Source organism: Nycticebus coucang, chromosome 4, assembly GCF_027406575.1.
Source record: "Nycticebus coucang isolate mNycCou1 chromosome 4, mNycCou1.pri, whole genome shotgun sequence".
Taxonomy (NCBI): Eukaryota; Metazoa; Chordata; class Mammalia; order Primates; family Lorisidae; genus Nycticebus; species Nycticebus coucang.
The window spans coordinates 104578976-104598613 of NC_069783.1; the positions used below are offsets into that span (position 1 = coordinate 104578976).

General features: G+C 40.4%; 1 protein-coding gene, 1 non-coding gene and 1 pseudogene across 6 annotated transcripts in view; 1 reads left to right on the forward strand and 2 right to left on the reverse strand.

Moving 5' to 3' along the window:
- ZNF10 (zinc finger protein 10) overlaps positions 1 to 19638 on the reverse strand; it is a 92821-nt gene that overhangs the window by 8127 nt on the left and 65056 nt on the right. For 3 of the 5 annotated variants that reach the window (XM_053587581.1, XM_053587578.1, XM_053587582.1), the window contains 4 exons: positions 9074 to 9221; positions 8355 to 8541; positions 4537 to 4628; positions 579 to 705 (listed from right to left, as the gene is read on the reverse strand). In XM_053587581.1, the coding sequence (XP_053443556.1) occupies positions 579 to 705; positions 4537 to 4569 (160 nt within the window). In that variant the 5' untranslated portion in view covers positions 4570 to 4628; positions 8355 to 8541; positions 9074 to 9221. The remainder of the gene's footprint in view (positions 1 to 578; positions 706 to 4536; positions 4629 to 8354; positions 8542 to 9073; positions 9222 to 19638) is intronic. The other 2 variants (XM_053587580.1, XM_053587579.1) reach the window with 2 other exon arrangements.
- On the forward strand, positions 6595 to 6864 carry LOC128583394 (ATP synthase subunit f, mitochondrial-like; annotated as a pseudogene).
- Positions 14679 to 14842, reverse strand: LOC128585305 (U1 spliceosomal RNA). Its single transcript, XR_008380018.1, has one exon. It is a non-coding gene; the product is annotated as a U1 spliceosomal RNA (small nuclear RNA).

Genomic DNA, 19638 nt, shown 5'->3' on the forward strand with positions numbered 1-19638 from the left:
ATTAACAAGCTGTGGTATATGTATACCATGGAATACTATTCAGCCATTAAAAAAAATGGAGACTTTACATCCTTCGTATTAACCTGGATGGAAGTGGAAGACATTATTCTTAGTAAAGCATCACAAGAATGGAGAAGCATGAATCCTATGTACTCAATTTTGATATGAGGACAATTAATGACAATTAAGGTTACGGGGGGGCAAGCAGAAAGAGGGACGGAGGGAAGGGGGTTGGGCCTTGGTGTGTGTCACACTTTACGGGGGCAAGACATGATTGCAAGAGGGACTTTACCTAACAATTGCAATCAGTGTAACCTGGCTTATTGTACCCTCAATGAATCCTCAACAATAAAAAAAAAAAAAGAAAGAAAGAAAAAAATAAAAATTCCAAGTTTTCCACAAAAGCAGGAGTATAACAACCCTGTTCTATATCCCAAAGAAAACAGATGCCTGAACCCCAAGCCCATGCTTTGATATATGCTTCAAGGTCTCTGTACCTGTTGATCAATGAGGCGATCAAAATGAATGAACTAAAACCATCATAATTAGTATATCTTCAAAAACAGAGTTAGTCTTACCCAAAGAAAGGAGGTTCTTATAGTTTTCCAACATTACATCTTTGTACATGATCTGCTGAGTGGCATCTAGCAGCTTCCATTCCTCTCTGGTGAAGTCCACAAGTACATCCTCAAAAGTCACCAGTGTCTGCAACATTAAATACATTTGCATCAGCCAAATGTATATCTCCACTCTCCCTTTCATGATTCCTAACAGGAAGAAAAATTCAGCTTATAACACTGGAGTAGGAAAAGAGGACACACCAAAATTTATTCTAGGAGTGAGCAGTATTTATTTTGAGAGATTCCAGTCAAGTCTTAAAATGAATGGCTTTTAGTTACCCACTGTCTGAAAACAATTCCATATTGTGCTTTAAGATAAGAAAGTGTCAGAAGCACTTTTATTTAAATCAAGTTTGTTTGAAACAGCTATAGCAGGGAGAATCAGACACCAAAAGTTAACCCAGGTTTATAATATATGAAATAAAGAACTTAATTCAAGGCAGAAAAAGTAGGAAGAAGTACTGAGTTCAAATATATCTTCATGCATAAGAGACCATCCTGACCATGTTTTGCAACTTAAAATAATTACCCCAAAACATTTTTCCTAAACACTGCGAGTATCAAGAAAAAGAAGAAACCAGGGAATATTTCAGTAGTAGCAAAACAGTTTGACAAAGAAAAAGAGACACAGATTAAAGGCCCTTTTAGCCACATCAAAAAGAAGTGTTAATTATATTATTTTAAAACCTATTTGAGTGACTCAAAGACCATGAAGGTCAGAAGATCATGGAAAGCTAGGCACGGTGGCATGTGCCTGAAGTCCTACTGAGTAGAAAAACTGAAGTGAGATGATTGTTTAAGCCCAGAAGTTTGAGACTAGCCTGGGAAATATAGTGATAATGAAACTTCATCTGCTAAAAAAAAAAAAAAAAAAAGATTGACATTGGAATAATGTTTGTTTGTATTTAAATGCTAGAAGAACTGTCAAGCTAGAATTTCTGTATCCAGTGAAGATCTTTCAGAAATGATGCAAAATAAAGACATTCTCAAATAAAATAAAACCAACAGAATTTGTTGCCAGAGATCTACTCAAAAAGAAGTACTAAAGGACGTTCTTTGGGCAGAAGGGAAATAATACCAGAGAGAAACCTGAAATCTCAGGAATTAAGGATGAATTAACAAAAACAATAGATATCTGGATAAATATAATAGATTAGTTTTCTTCTCCTAAACTCTTCAAAAATATATAGAACAGGTGGGACACGGTGGCTCACACCTATCCCCAAAACTGGGAGGCCAAGGCAGGAGGATCATTTGAGACCAGGAGTTTAAGACTAGCCTGGACAATATAGTGGAACTAGGCCTACTCTACTGATATGTATGTGTGCTGCATGTCTGCTCTATGAAACCTAGGTCAACTTAAGGATGTGGTCAATGAAGAGAGGTGGTCAACTATGGAAGTTCTACTATGTATGTATATATACAACTTCAATACAAAATGAAAAAATTAAAGGGACCCATTTGTTGTAAGGCTTCTAGATTTTACCTGAAGTGATAAAAATTAACTCATAAGTACACTATAAAAGATTAGGCATTACATTCAAATCCATATAGCAACCATTGAAAAAACAGAAAAACGTATAACTAAAAAGCCAAGATACAAATTAAAATGAAATTATTATTCATTATTGTTAATAATTAATAAATATTTAAATAGTCCAAATGAGGGCAGTAAAGTGAGAAAGGGGAAAGCTACATAGAAAACATGTAATAAAAAAACACTTACATGCAATTGTATCAAAAATACATTAAAAATCGGCTCAGCGTCTGTAACACAGTGGTTACAGTACCAGCCATATACACCGAAGCTGGCGGGTTCAAACTCAGCCCAGGCTAGCTAAAAAAAAAAAAAAAAAATGACAACTGCAACAAAAAAAATAGCCAGGTGTTGTGGCGGGCACCTGTAGTCCCAGCTACTCGGGAGGCTGAGGCAAGAGAATCACTTAAGCCCATGAGTTGGAGGTTGCAGTGAGCTGTGATGCCACAGCAGTCTACCAAGGGCGACATAGTGAGACTCTGTGTCAAAAAAAAAAAAAAAAAAGGAAGGGGGGGGGCGGTGCCCATAGCTCACTGGGTAGGGCGCCAACCACATACACCCAGGCTGGCACGTTTGAACCCAGTCCAGGCCAGCTAAAACAACAATGACAACTCCAACAAAAAATAGCCAGCACCTGTGGCTCAGTGGGTAGGGCACCGGTCCCATACACAGGGGGTGGTGGGTTAAAACCTGGCCCCGGCCAAACTGCAACAAAAAACAGCCGGGCGTTGTGGTGGGCACCTGTGGTCCCAGCTACTTGGGAGGCTGAGGCAAAAGAATCAAGTCCTAGCTACTCGGGGAGGCTGAGGCAAGAGAATCAACCTAAGCCCAAGAGCTGGAGGTTGCTGTGAGCTGTGACGCCATAGCACTCTACACAGGGCACAGAGTGAGATTCTGGGAGATTCTGTCTGAATGAATGCATGAAGGAAGGAAGGAAGGAAATTTCTTTAGAGACAGGGTCTCTCTTTCGCCCAGGCTGGAATAGCAGTGGTGCAATCATAGTTCACTTGAACTCCAGGGCTCAAGCAATCCTCCTACCCTGAGCCTCCTGAGTAATAGGGACTACAGGTACATGTCAACATGACTGGTTAATTTTTTAAGTTTTTATACAAAAGGGGTCTCACTATGTTGCCCAGGCTAGCCTCTACTTCCTGGTCTCAAGTGATTCTCCCACCTCAGACTCCCAAAGTACTAGGATTATAGATGTGAACCACCCCATCTGTACCCAAATTGAAAATTTCCATAATAAAAGAGAGGGAAAAACCAAAGCCCACAGTGATTCCTCTTCTCATTAACTTGCTTTTCAGTCAATATGGCCTAACATCTCAGCAGCATATTAAAATCAAGTCATATTCTCATTCCTGAAAAACTATCTTCCCTAACTCTGCACACAACTGGCTTATGATCTTAACTCACAGAGGACTCTGGCTCAGCCTCCTTTGCAAAGTCAACAGCTCTAACAGTCTTGTCAATGACTTCATTGCATTTGTTTCACTTCTGCTCAGGCCTGCTAACACTATGCACTCTTCCATGGGGAGACCATTAGCCCCAAGCCAACACAGCACCTGTGCTGCTCACACACTCCCTTCAGTTCTGTGTTCTGGGCTGCAAATTCTTCAAACAGGACATGCTCTCTCAAAAAATTAGGGCCTTTACAAATCCAGTTCTCCCATATTTATTCAGAAATAGCAAGTCATTCTTAATGTCTTAGCATAAAATGTCACTTCAGCATTTTCTTCTGAACCTTTAAGCTATTTAACTGCTTTGGGTTAAATGCACACAACACTAGCCCAGAGTATTCCGATGTAGCCTCCAGACAGGCCAGGGAACCTCAGCTCCACTCTCAAAGTGCTATGCAGACCTGCAGGAAGGACCCTCCAGATGAAGAAGCCAGTCTCTCATCCTTGATGCTCCCAGGCCACACTGTTCCCAGAAGTTCCATTCTCTTCAGAGCCCTTTGTGCCTTGGTTGCAGTTACCTTTGATAACCACATAACTTGTTCCTGAGCTCCTGCCAACAGGGACTTGCAGAGGAGGAATTAACACAGCCAGCACCACACTCAGGACACTGAGACACACAACAGAATCCCTAGAAAGGCATCAACATTCCCACGTTTTCTCATCATGTTTTGGGAAAGAAATTTGATGTCACCTCCTTGACTCCCATCCACATTACAGTTAAACTTGTGTTGTGGGTTGGTTTTTTTTTTGTATTAAAGGAAAAAAAAAACATAACTACAAATAGACCAAACAAAATATAGTGCTCATCTCCTGTAGAACAGTGTCTAAGATATCATTTTTGAAGTTCCAGGGCAAGGACTTTAGACCTTAAGCAAAAGAGAATTCCCAGCTGGAAAACAAAAAAAGCAGCCCCGCTTACCTGGGACCAGGCAGTTAGTAACTTGGCTTCCATGCTCTCCTTGTTCTTGATGGTAACTTCTTGACAAACAGGAGAGTACTAAGAAGGCAAAACTGAGGAAAAGAAAGAAACATAATGAAAGGCTCGGCACCTGTAGCTCAGTGGCTAGGGTGCCAGCCACATACTTCAGGGCTAGTGGATTCAAACCTAACCCTGGCCCACCAAACAACTACAACAACAAAAAATAGCCGGGAATTGTGGTGGGCGCCTATAGTCCCAGCTACTCGGGAGGCTGAGGCAAGAGAATCCCTTAAGCCCAAGAGTTTGAGGTTGCTGTGAGCTGTGATGCCACAGCACTCTACCGAGGGCAACATAGTGAGATTCTGTCTAAAAAAATAATACTAAATAAAACATAATGAAAGTTTGCTGTGACTGTGAGGCTCCTTAAATTGTCAGCCTAAACACCCTCATACCAGCTGAATATAAATACCTACTTCACGAGAGGAATGTCAGAGATGTTCTATAAGAAACTCCTCAAGATAAGAAAGGAAAGAACTACATAAATTGCGATTTTAGTCATTAATATGTGGGACTCCATGCTACATTTCATTTGGAGTTGAGTATTTCTACCTACCACTACAAATCCCTTTTGAGGAAAACAAAAATATAAAACCTGACCTGATCCAATATTTTCATTTACAGATAAGAAAATAAGTGTTTTCTCCATTTGGTTGCAGAAGAAAAGTCAGAGATTTGAAGCACAAGAAAAATGTGATGCACTATTACTGGCTTGCAGATGGAAGTTGTGACATAACTGGAATGTGGACAATCCCCAACAGCAAAAAGCAGTATCTAATGATAGCCAGTGAGGAAATGTGTAGCCATGAAGAACTGAACCCTGCCAACAAAAGTGAGCTTCAAAGAACATTGTTCTCTAGAGCCACTAGGTAAGATCTCAGTCCAGCTGACACCTTGATTTTCAGCCTTTGGATACTGAGTAGAGAAACCAGCCTGTGTGTGAGTTCTGACCTACACAAACAGCCATATAGGGAGTGCTGTGTGAAGCGTTCAAGTCATGTTAATACAGCAATAGAAAACTAACACAATTTTTAAAGGTTAATTTAAATATTAAGGAAAATATTCCATTATTTACCCTGGTTGTTACCATTGCCAGCACAGCTCATTCATTTCTGTAGGTCCAATTTCCATTTAGTTTCATTTCCTTTCTCCCTGAAGGATATTCTTTAACATTTCTTACAATGGGGGTGGGGGGGCATGATAAATTCTTTCAGCTTTTTTTATGTCTAACAATGTCTCAATTGTGCCTTCGGGTTTCTTAAAATAGTGTTGTTGTTGTTATTATTGTTATGTATATCTGTTGATGGACACTAGAACTGTTTCCATCTTTTGGCTACTGTGAATAATGCTGCAATACTGATGTATCAGTTTAAGTTCCTGAATTCAATTCCTTTGGGTATACACCTAGGAGTGAAAATGCTGGATCATATGGTTGTACATTTAGTGTTTTGAACATTTAGCATTTTGAAGAACCACCTAAGTGTTTTCCATAGTGGCTGAATCATTTTTACTTTACACTAGCAATATAGGTAGGTTCCAATTATTCCACATGCTTGTCAAACACTTGTTCCATTTAAAAAAAATTATAGTCAGGCAGCACCTATGGCTCAAGAAGTAGGACGCTGGTCCCATATGCCGGAGGTGGCGGGTTCAAACCCAGCCCCGGCCAAAAAAAAAAAAATTACAGTCATTCCAGGGTAAGTGAGGTGATCTCCATTGTGGTTTTGATTTACATTTCCCTAATGACTAATGATGCTAGGGGTATTTTCATGTGATCATTGGCCATTTGTGTATCTTCTTTGCAGAAATGTCTATTCAGTTCCTTTACCCATTTTTAAAAAATGGGTTATTTGTACTATTGTTATTGAGTTATATGAAGTCTTTATATATTCTTAATATTAAACTCTTATCAAATATGACTTGCAAATATTTTCTCCCATTCTCTAGGTTGTCTTGCATTTGTCGTTGAAAGATATCTTTGCTAGACATCGGAGCTCCAAGATGGCATCAGCATTGTCAGTGAAGAAGAAACTCATGGATGTCAAACTAGGGGATCTGCCAAGTTGGATTTGGACACAGGATTTCACGCTTAACAGCACTGTTGGAGCCTTTCAAAGAGTTACTACCAGTACTTCAAGTACATCAGTGTGAAGAAGGGGAGCATTGGTGGAGTTTCTATGATGCTGGCAGCTTATGTGCTTTTCAGCTACTGTCTTTCTTACAAGGAACTCAAACATGAGAGGCTACGCAAGTACCACTGAAGAGGGGCCCATGAAGGAGTGCCCTCTGCACTTCTGACCTTTACCTCCTTGGCCCAGCACCTTTTGTGAGGAACTCGATAATTACAGAATGTTTTCCTATCCTACTGAGAATTAACCTCCAAATAAAAGATGACTTGAAAAAAAAAAAACAAAAAAACAAAAAAATGATATCTTTGCTGAGTATGTAATTCAAGGTAGACAGTTATTTTTCCTTCTAGTGCTTTTTTAGAGCACTATACTCTTCTTATAGTATTTCTAGTAAGAAATCTGATGTCAGCCTTTGTTCCTCTGTCTATAGCATGCATTTTCCCTCTTTTTGCTTTTAAGATTTTCTCTTATTTGGAGCAATTTGGTTATTATTTTCCTTGGCCTTCTTTTCTTCATGTTTCTTATGTTCAAGATTCCTTAAGTTTCTTGGATCTGAGAATGTATAGTTAAGTTTTTCTTTTTTTAGTGGAAAATTGAGATGTTTATTTAAATACCAGTACAGTATAATGACATACTAAAGGAAACAATCTTGAATATTATTTTTCTCATTAAAAAATTACAAAATTCTTTTTCAGGACGTGGAAAGGGTCCCTGAGGTACTGAACTCTATTTCGGCAAAATCATGTGGAAGAACTTGTTTTTTTTTGAGACAGAGTCTCACTATGTCTTCCCGGGTAGAGTACTGTGGCATCACAGCTCACAGCAACCTCAAACTCTTGGGTTTAAGTGATTCTCTTGCCTCAGCCTCCCAAGTAGCTGGGACTATAGGCGCACACCACAATGCCCGGCTATTTTTTGGTTGTAGTTATCATTGTTGTTTGGCAGGCCTGGCCTGGATTCGAACCCTCTGGCTCTGGTGTATGTGGCTGGCACCCTAGCCACTGAGCTACAGGCGCCGAGCCTAAGTTTTTTAGTATTTAGTCATTATTTCTTCATATATTTTTTCCCATCTCTCCTGTCCTCTCTTCAGAAAGTCCAGTTATTCATATAATAGGTTGCTGGAAGTTGTCCACAGCTCACTAAAACTCTTTCTTTTCTTTTCTTTTTTCCCCTCTACATTTCATCTTGGATGGTTCTATTGTCATGCCTTCAACTTCACTCATCTTTTCTTCTACAAGTTTAACCTGTTGTTATCTGGTGTATTTTCATTTCAGACAATGTAATTTCTCTCTCCAGAATCTCAATTTGGTTCTTTTTTATAAATTCTATTTCTGCACGTACCTTATTGACAATATGAAATACAATTGTAAATCTTTTACTGTTCTGTCCTCTACTAATTCTAATATCTGTGTAAGTCTGGGATCAGTTTCAATCGTTACTTATTGTCCTCATTGTGAGCCATGTTTTCCTATCTTTTTGCATGCTTGACAATTTTGGATGCAAGATATTATTTTATATTATTTGATACTGGATATTTTTGTATTTGTATAAATCTTTTTGAACTTGGTTTTAAGACACCATCAGGTGGGCAGTGCCTGTGGCTCAGTTGAGTATGGTGCTGGCCCCATATACCGAGGGTGGTGGGTTCAGGACCGGCACTGGCCAAACTGCAGCAAAAGGGTGGCTGGGTGTTGTGGCAGGCACCTGTGGTCCCGGCTGCTTGGGAGGCTGGGGCAGGAGAATCGCCTAGGCCCAGGAGCTGGAGATTGCTGTGAGCTGTGATGCCACGGCACTCTACCGAGGGCAACGGAGTAAGACTCTGTCTCAAAAAAAAGACACCATTAAGTTACTTGGAAACAGCTTGATCCTTCAGGTCTATCTTTTACAATATGTGAGGCAGATTTATCAGTGTTTAGTATAGGGATAATTATTCCTTATTACTGAAGGCCCTTCTTGATAGGCTCTGATTGGGTAGATAAGATCTACCTAGGGCTCCAGGAATGAGAAGAGTTTTCTAGTCTGGCAGTAGGGATAGGCACTATTCTCGGCCCTCGGTGAACATCTGGTATTGTTCCTTTTAATCCTCTACGTGACTCTCCCTGGCTCAGTTTATTTCCTGATCTGTTGAATACCTGAGGGAGATCCTTTGCAGATCTTCAGGGTTCTCTCTCTGTAAGACTCTCTTCTCTCTGGTATTCTGTTCTATGAACTCTACTTTGTTCTCCCCATGGTCTTACCTCTGTATCCTATTCAAGGAGCCTGTTGGGCCCACCTCAGTTCCTTCTTCCTCTATGGTAACCTGGAAACCCTGTCAAAGCAATAAACTCAGACAATTAGAGGGGAAGGCTTACCTCATCGGTTTCTCATCTCTCAGAAATCACTGTCATTTGTTGCTTGATATCCAAGGTCTTAAGCAATTAGTTTCCTGTATTTTGTCTGTTTCACTGTTGCTGTTGTTCAATCAGGAAGGTTAATCCACTCCCTCTTACTCCATCTTGGCTGGAAGCAGAAGTGTGTAACATTGCACTTTTAATTTATTATATATATACTTTTTTTTAAGACAGAGTCTCACTATATCGCCCTTGGTAGAGTACCATAGTGTCACAGCTCATAGCAACCTCAAACTCTTGAGCTTAAGAAACAATCCTCTTGCCTCAGTCTCCCAAGTAGCTGAGACTATAGGCACCCACCACAATACCCTACCACTGTTTTATTGTAGTTGTCATTATTGCTTGGCAGGCCAAGCCAGGGTTCAAACCCGCCAGCCCCGGTGTATGTGGCCAGCGCCCTAGCCATTGAGCTACAGGCACTGAGCCTAAATTTAGATGTTTTAATTTCCATTTTAGCTTTATATATAATAACTAATTTTTAGAGACAAGGTCTCACTCTCTTGCCCAGGGTTACTGCAGCCTCAAACTCCTGGGCTAAAGCAATCCTCCTGCCTCAGCCTCATAAGTAGGTGGGACTATAGGCTTGCACCCCTTACCTGGATAATCTTTTTTTTTTTTTTAGACCGAGTCACAGTATGTCGCCCTCCATAGAGTACTGTGACATCACAGCTCACAGCAACCTCAAACCTTTGGATTAAGTGATTCTCAGTCTCCCAAGTAGCTGAGACTACAGGTGCCCACCACAATGCCCTGCTATTTTTTCATTGTTGCAGTTGTCATTGTTGTTTAGCTGGCCCGGGCTGGGTTTGAACCTGCCAGCCTCTGTGTATGTGGCCGATGCTGTAACCACTGTGCTACGAGCACCAAGCCAGCTACCTGGATAATTAAAAAACATTTTTTTTTAGAGATGAGGTCATGCTGTGTCACCCAGGCTGGTCTTGAAATACAGACTCAAGCCTCCCAAGTAGCTCAGATTACAGGCAAGAGCCAGCTCTTTCCATTTTTTGAATACCAGTTTTGTCTGTTTCACATACATTTACATTTCTTTTGTACTTTGTTCTTTCATATTGTTTAATCTGTATCTTCCAGAGTTTAAAGGTTTCCTTTTCAATTTTATGCACATTATCATAAATAAAAGTAATATGGCTTCTGCCTCACACCAGTAAAACGGTTCTCATCAATGACATCCACTAAAGAGCATACTGTTGGTCTCAATTGTTCTTGAAGCTATTTGCTTTGCATCCTTCCTCACCTAGTTTTCCTCAGTCTTGGTAGTTCTTCTTTTTTTTTTTTTTTCTTTTTTTTTTTTTAGAGACAGAGTCTCACTTTATGGCCCTTGGTAGAATGCCGTGGCATCACACAGCTCACAGCAACCTCCAACTCCTGGGCTTAAGCGATTCTCTTGCCTCAGCCTCCCGAGTAGAGGCTACAGGCGCCCGCCACAACGCCCGGCTATTTTTTGGTTGTAGTTTGGCCGGGGCCGGGCCTGAACCCGCCACCCTCGGTATGTGGGGCCGGCGCCTTACCGACTGAGCCACAGGCGCCGCCCAATCTTGGTAGTTCTTAGTCTTCTCTTAATGGCTTTGAAATATATGCTTAGCTTAAATGTAGATTTCCTAGATTGTGGCCTAGGCCTTTTCTGAAAGTATCCCTTTTCAGTGACCCTCTAGAAACTCTCAGGATACAGAGCACATCTATTTGCTTTACTTCCTTTGTGTATCCCACTGTATGGTACACAACAGGGCTATGTGTTCTGGCTGGAATGAATTTACCTTCCTGTCTTCCATCCTAACTTCTTTCTCTAACCTCAAGTGCATATTTCCAACTGTAGTTAAGACAAAGGAATCTGCAGCCAGATTGCCTGGGTTCAAGTCCTTCCTCCATTACTAACAACCTACTTTTTCTAACTTCTTAGTAACTCAGTCTCATCTGTACAATAAAGATGAAATAGAACCTACCTCCTAGGGTTATTCTGAGAATTACATGTGTTAATATCTATAAAACAGAACAGTGCCTGACACACAGTAAGGATTATTTGGTAACTTAAAAAAAAGACATCTAGTGACCCAGGAACACAAGTGCTTTTCTAAATTGGCCTTTTAACATCCAGTCAGTCACTGTAACCTGTAAATGCCTCTTCCTAAATGTCTCCCTCATCGATCTCTTCCTTTAGTCCTACTTCCATGGCCTTAATTTAGGCCCTTGTAATTTTTTTTATGCATAGGAAAAATATTACTAAGAAAATATAAAAACACAGATTTCATTATAATTAATATATCACAAAAGAGAAAAAATAATTCATATAATTATGAAATTTTAATACCAATTCTGAGAGCCATCTGTAACAAGTCAATGTGGTAAAATATGCTTTACACCAGGCATACCTTTTCAATTAGTTTTCCTGTAAGAAATTAATGCAAGATTGTTCATTCCATTATTTTATCTTAAACACAATAAGCACAACTAAGCAATGACTTGCAAATACGTGACTTCCTTAAAGTCAATCATTAATGTTTTGGGTGTTATCAAGATTTTTGACCTGGAGATCTCCTATTTGGCTTTTCTGTCTTTGGTCTCTCCCACTTCAGTGAGTGTCCATAGCAGCCTCATCTTTATAAAACACAAAAGCTTCACACCCTGAGTAAAATTCCCTTTTGGTCAGCAGTACTTATAGAAAAATGGACCAAGCCTTTGGAAAAGACTTAGGCTTCTCGGTGACCAGGCCCATTTCTCCCTCACTAGCCATCATACTATCATGCCATAACCATGCTGAACCACTTGAATGGCCTCACCATCTTTAGCTGTGTTATTGTATGCCAGAAATGTTCTTCTCGTTCTCATGTCTTTGCAAAACCCTATCCATCCCGCAATATCAAACATCATCTCTTTTTGTCATTCCCTAATTCCTCCCAGGAAGGTTTAGTGTTTCTTTCTCTTTGCACTCACAGCCACTAAATACAAACAAGAAGCACCAGGGACTAAACAAAAGTACAGCAAGAAAGAACTACAACTAGCTGACCAGGGGGCCATGTCTATAGGAGAGAGGTCTCTCTGTCTTTACCCTCTTTTTTAATCCTTTCCTCATTAGTGTGAGTAAAGATCCATTAAAAGTTTAGCTGACAATGAAGTCAGTGAACATATACTACATGAGGGAATTAAGATACAGAAGTGGATGCTCTATGTACTTTGTGTGTACGTTATCAAAGGGATACAAGGTTCATTTGAAGGAGTCAGATTGTTATAGCTAGCCAAATAAAGAAGTAAAATGGATGGCTATAATTTTTTATTCATTCTCTTTTGCACTAGACATTAACCAAGTGCTACCAGTATGTCGAGTGCTATTCCAGGTAGCTATCAAGAGTGACTGAGTGCCTCCTACCGGACAGGCTCTATTTTAGATGCTAGGAATGCAAATGAGACAAGAATAATTTTCTTTCCTCAAGCAGTTTAGCCACAGAAGGATTTTTTTTTTTTTTTTTGAGATAGAGTCTCACAACATCGCCCTTGGTAGAGTGCTGTGGCATCACAGCTCACAATAACCTCAAACTCTAGGGCTTAAGGGATTCTCTTGCCTCCCAAGTAGCTGGGACTACAGGCATCTGCCACAACACCCAGCTATTTTTTTGTTTAGCTGGTCCAGGCCGGGTTCGAACCCACCACTCTCAGTGCATGTGGCCATTGCCATAACCACTGTGCTATGGGTGCTGAGCCCATAGAAGGATGTTAAAAAGGTATAATACCATGGACATGAAGAGAATATAGAAATGAATGTGGCAGGGGAAATCTGCAAGACCCCCTGGGAAGTGAGAGACTAGAACAAGGATGAGAAAAGGTCTAATGATAGGGTTAGAAAGCATAGCAAAAGCCATTCCACAACATGAATTTCACATTTGCAAAGAGATTTTTGTTCCTATCACCACCAAATGGTAAAATCTCCTTGGAGACCAAGATGACAATTCAGTATGTGAAGGTTAAGTGTTACAATAAAGTCTGTATGGAGTACCAAGAAATTTTTTAAAGATTATTAATTAAATTACTTTTGAAGTAAGTTCACAGCCCTGTAAGTATATTCTTTTCTTCTTTTTTTTATAGAGACAGAGTCTCACTTTGTCGCCCTCAGTAGAGTGCTGTAGCGTCACAGCTCACAGCAACCTCTAAGCTCTCGGGCTTAGGCAATTCTCTTGCCTCAGCCTCCCGAGTAGCTGGGACCACAACTAGCCACAAATAGCCACAACGCCGGTCTATTTTTTGTTGCGGTTTGGCAGGGCCGGGTTTGAACCCGCCATCCTCGGTATATGGGGCCAGCGCCCTACTCGCTGAGCCACAGGTGCCGCCCAGTATATTATTTTCTTTACTCTTTCTTTGATCAACATAATTTAAGTGTGCCACAGAAGTTTAACTATAGGTTCAAGTGTGCTGTGAGATAAAAAATGATTGAAAAATACCGTTTGTTTGTTTTTTGAGACAGAGTCTCAAGCTGTCACCCTGGGTAGAGTGCTGTGGCATCAAAGCTCAAAGCAACCTCCAACTCCTGGGCTTAAGCGATTCTCCTGCCTCTGCCTTCCAAGTAGCTGGGACTACAGGTGCCTGCCACAACACCTGGCTATTTTTTGGTTGCAGCCATCATTGTTGTTTGGCAGGCCCAGGCTGGATTCGAACCTGCCAGCTCAGGTATATGTGGCTGGCACCTTAGCCACTTGAGCCACAGGTACCAAGCCTGAAAAATACTGTTTTAGGGGTTACCTGCATTCTTAGGTTTGTGACTCTTCCACTATTTGCAAAGCCAGCAATGACACATCTGTTTCTATCTTCCACAGTCATACATATTTCCCCTTGACTCTCTCCATCAGCCTCCCTCTCCCATTTTTAAGAACCTCTTTGATTATATTAGGTCCAGTTGACTAATTCAGGGTAATCTCTCCTATCCTGAAGTCTTTAGTTGAATTACATCTCAAATTCTCTCTTGCAATATAAGATAAAATATTCACAGGTTCTGCAGATAACTTTGGGGAGCCATTACTCTGACTATCATATGGGCAGACATAGGCTGCAAGAAATTTCAAATTAGCATCAAGAAGGCTATAAAGTTACTACCTGAGGCACAAAAGGTTCTGTAATATAGCTATGATCAATCACTTAGTATAAAGGCTATAAATAGCTGTCTACATTCTAGACCCTGACAACTTTTCAACTTAATTCCTACTACATTTACCCCAAACTCTCTAAGCTGCACTTAAAGGCCACCTCTGCTATGAATCCTTTGTGTTGTCCCAGAGAGACTCAATGGCTCCCTTGCTAGTAATTATGGAGCACTCTGCCCATGCTCTATTCTAGCATGGCAACACTTTGCCATTACTTACTTGCCTGTCTTTCTCAGGAGATAATTAAACATTTGAGGATTAGGACAATCTAATTCTACATCCAGAAAGAGGCCAGCATAGTACTTTGCCCTTCATATTCATTCATTCTGGTGGTATGTGTCAATACTTCACCAGCATTCACAATGACAGGCAAGAAATAGTCCCGGCAGACATATGGAGTTTTCTTCTTTTTAGTTTTTTTTTAACATGGGAAAGTGCTATCACAGTCCCTCACTATCACAAATTATCCAGTCAAGTTTCCCACATGTGGGGAAAACACAGGGGTAAGCACATTTGGAGTGCAACAGATAAGCCTCGCCCTGAGAAAATCACCTTTGTGATCATGGTATCTTCCCTGCCAGGTAAGTATAGGAATATTTTTTTTCTTTTGAGACACAGTCTCACTATGTTACCCTCGGTAGAGTGCTGTAGTGTCACAACTCACAGCAATCTCAAACTCTTGGGCTTAAGCGATTCTCTTGCCTCGGCCTCCCAAGTAGCTGGGACCACAGATGCCCACCACAACACCTGGCTATTTTTTTTATTGCAGTTGTCATTGTTGATTTTTGCAGGCCCGGGCTGAGTTCTAACCCGCCAGCCTCCACGTATGTGGCCGATGCCCTACCAACTGAACCACCAGGAGTACATTTCTTAATAAAAAGAGTACAGACTCATTTCAAATTCTGAATAAATTTACTAGTATCTGGCATCTGCAAAGAGTAAGAATAATCAGCAAAAAGGACCCAGAAGCCACAAAGTTAAAATTCCGTAGCCAACAGAGATGGCAAAGATATAAAGTAGAACCTCTGTCAGTTGACCACCCATGGGACTGCAACAAACTGGTCAATATACGGAACTAGGCCTACTGTACTGATGCATACATGTATGTGGTACATGTTTGATCCATGAAAATTAGGTCAACTTAAGGAGGTGGTCAATGTAGGGAGGTGGTCAACTGTTCTACTATATTTAAAGATACAAAAGGTAAGGATACTCCTGCACGGTAACTGAGTCTCTCCTACATTTGGGGGACTTGATTAATTTGTTAATTAACTAATAAAGATAATTTTATAATCTCTACTTCCAGAAGCTAAGTCTCATATTGCTTAAATATTATCTTAAGCAGAATTTCTTGTCAACACTTACTTAAAATGCTGTTAAGCACACATCCTCATTTAATTATGATGTATATCTCAAAAGTCAGCAAATATACACTTAAGATTTGTGCATTTCATTTCACATAAATTTTACATCAAAAGAAAAAGCTAAACAGATACTGAATTGTTAATAATACACATGCAGTCTGAAGTTTTTAGGGAAAATGTACTGACATCTGCAATTTACTCTGAATGAATCAAATACAATGGATTGATGGATAACAAGAGGGAAGATAGATATGTGTCAAAATTAAGCATAATAAAACGTTAATGCTAGAGTCTAAATGGGAGAGTTGTTTTTTTTTTTTTGAGACACAGTCTCAAAGTGTTGCCCTGGGTAGAGTGCCGTGGAGTCACAGCTCACAGCAACCTCAAACTCTTGGGCTTAAGCGATTCTCTTGTCTCAGCCTCCCAAATAGCTGGGACTACAGGTGCCCTCCACAGAGAAATTAACAATATGAAACATCTTTTTCCTTAGAGTGATGTTTTTATTTTTTTTTTTGCTTTTTAATTAATTAATTTATTTTTGAGACAGAGTTTTACTCTATCGCCCTGGAGATAGTTTTACTCTATGGCCGCCGATGCCATGGCATCATTATAGCTCACAGCAACCTCAAACTCTTAGGCTCAAGTGATCTTCTTGCCTCAGCCTCCAGAGTAGCTGGGACTATAGGTACCAGTCACAATGCTTGGCTAACTTTTTTCTATTTTTAGTAGAGATGGGGTCTCTCTTGCTCAGGCTGGTCTCAAACTCCTGAGCTCAAGCAATCTGCCTGCCTTGGCCTCCCAGAGTACTAGGATTACAGGTGTGAGTCACCGCACTGGGCCAGAATAATGTTTTTAAAAGCCTAAAATGTTATTTAAATCATATACTTCTAAAGTTTTAGTGTTTATTATTTAATGAAAACCAAGGAAACCCATAATTTCTAGGAGTATTTTTCCTTTAACAAAATCTTTTTCTCCTTTAACAGAAGCTATGAATAAGCCACTTACATGACAATTGGGGGTTTTTGGTAGGCATGGGGTCACACTATACTGATCTCAAACTCCTGGCTTCAAGTGATCCTCCTACCTCAGCCTCGAAGAAGGTTGAGATTAGAGGTCTGAGTCAAAATGGCTAGCCCATAACATTTTTAAAAAGCGCATAAAGGAAGGAATAAGGTTCATGGGGGTCTTAAAACAAATTTCCAGTTAGACTTTCTGGACAATTGAATTGAATCTATAAAGAGAAAGGTTCTCATTCTTATTCACACTTTATTCTTATTTCACATCTAATACAGTAGAACCTTTGTACCTTGATTACCTAAGGGATTGTAACAAACTGGTCAACATATGGTGGTCAACATGAAGTAAGCCTTAGTATACGTCCAATCTATGAAAACCAGGTCAACTTAAGGAGTGGTCAATGTAGGGAGGTAGTCAACTATAGAGGTCCTATTGTATTAGGTATTTTATTATTATGAATAGACTTAATGCAAAGGTATATACTAATCTGCTATTGAAGACAATAAGGCAATCATTAACATATATTCCTTTTCGGTCACTTTTACTAAAAATTTACTGATGATAATTATTTCCTACATTTGGGGGACTTAATTTGATAATTAATAAGGATAATTTTGTAATCTTTTTCCAGAAGGTAAGTCTCATACCTACTCAAAAACTGTCCTAAGCAGAATTTCCAGACAATATTTATGTGAAATACTGAGAAGGACACACATCCTCGTTTATTTTTTATTTTTACTTTTTTAACTGTTGGGGATCATATCCTCATTTATGATGACTATCTTGAATCCCTGCCCTTGTGACTGGCAGATGCCAAAAAGTCAAGAAATAATGTGCTGAGAGAGGTAATGAAAGAACAAACAGAATAATTTTCAAAAACAGACAGGTACATGTACAACTGACCATCCAGGAGGCCTTGCCAGATGAAAGGATGATTTTAATGAAATGAGATTAGTTACAACACAGAGAATAGTGTCCTGCTGAGGTGGTTTAAAAAGGGGTAGGGAGGCATTGTGCTCTGTAGTTCTTAATCACGTCAACAACACTGACCTACCTCTTACTGGCTGGCATTCTGGGTGACATCCTCCCTTCCCTTTTACTTCCTTTTTTTTTTATTTTAAAAAAAACAGCCTCTTCTGCTATTAATGTATAGCTAGAGTTGAATTCCGAACCTTCTCCATATACTTTGGGTGGGATCTACACATAGAATCTTGATGTTAACCTCATTTTAACACTCACACTAGATGTAAAATGATATATATTTTTTCAATTAAAGAAATCTAGCATCAAGGGACAATAAAAAATAATTAAAGACATGAACTGTACCCCAAAATAAAAAAAAAAGGCTAAACGCACACAAACACACAAGTCCAGTTAACCTATTAGATAAAAAGAAAAAAACTGAAGCTAGAGATCAAAATGAAAGAACTTGTTTTTAAAAGACAATGCATAAAGACTGGGTGCGGTGGCTCACGCCTGTAACTCTAGCACTCTGGGAGGCGTGGATTGTCTGAGCTCAGGAGTTGGAGACCAGCCTGAGCAAAAGCAAGATCCTGTTTTTAAAAACAGCTAGGTAGGGCGGCGCCTGTGGCTCAGTCCGTAGGGCGCCGGCCCCGGCCCCATATGCCGAGGGTGGCGGGTTCAAACCCGGCCCCAGCCAAACTGCAACCAAAAATTAGCCGGGCGTTGTGGCGGGCGCCTGTAGTCCCAGCTACTCGGGAGGCTGAGGCAAGAGAATCGCTTAAGCCCAGGAGTTGGAGGTTGCTGTGAGCTGTGTGAGGCCACGGCACTCTACCGAGGGCCATAAAGTGAGACTCTGTCTCTACAAAAAAACAAACAAACAAAAAAAAACAGCTGGGTAAAACTAGCCGAGTGTTGTGGCAGGCACCTGTAGTCCCAGCTACTCGGGAGGCTGAGGCAAGAGAATCGCTTAAGCCCAGGAGTTGGAGGTTGCTGTGAGGTGTATAATGCCACGGCACTCTACCCAGGGCCATAAAGTGAGACTCTGTCTCTACAAAAAAAAAAAAAAAAAACAGCTGGGTATTGTAGCTGGTGCCTGTACTCCCAGTTACTCGGGAGGCTGAGGCAAGAGAATCACTTGAGCTCAAGAGTTTGAGGTTGCTGTGAGCTATGACGCGAGAGCACTCTATCTAGGGCGACAAACATAAACCTACTTGACCTTAAACAATTAAAAATATCAATGAGAATCACGATTTTGCACAAAATACTCACAAAATAACTACAATAAGAAGCAAAAATGGGGCAGCACCTGTGGCTCAAAGGAGTAAGGCGCCGGCCCCATATGCCTGAGGTGGCAGGTTCAAACCCAGCCCCGGCCAGAAAAAAATAAATAAATAAATAAATAAAACAAAATAAAATAAAAGAAGCAAAAATGTTTAGGGGCATGTATAGTCAGAACACCTTGTATCTATGCTCTTCAAACCTGACCCCAAAACTTTTTTTAAAGGAATATTTTCAGATTACATCAAGAAATAGAAATCTATCCTGCCCCTCTGTCACAAAATTGACTAAAAGTAGACCTATTCCATCAATGAAAGCAGCATATACCTGTGAAAAAAAATACAGTAGTGTACACTTTTAAAACCAGTATGACCACGTCAGGTAACTCCAGAAACCTACTTTTACTATTAAGAAATTTCCTCCTCGGGCGGCGCCTGTAGCTCAAGGAGTAGGGCGCCGGTCCCATATGCCAGAGGTGGCGAGTTCAAACCTAGCCCTGGCCAAAAACCAAAAAAAAAAAAAAAAAAAGAAAGAAATTTCCTCCTCTATCCCAGGTAGTCGAGGAGCTGGGGCAGGAGGATCACTTGAACCCAGAAGGTTGAGGTTGCTGTGAGCAAGGCAAAGGCAACGGCACTCTAGCCAGGGGGACACAGAGACTCTTGTCTTTAAAAAAAGGAGAAAGAACTTTCCTACTCTAAGAACGAAGAGCATCCTTGCAACAGATGCTAGAAAGGCCATACACAAAATGTTAATCTGTGACCAG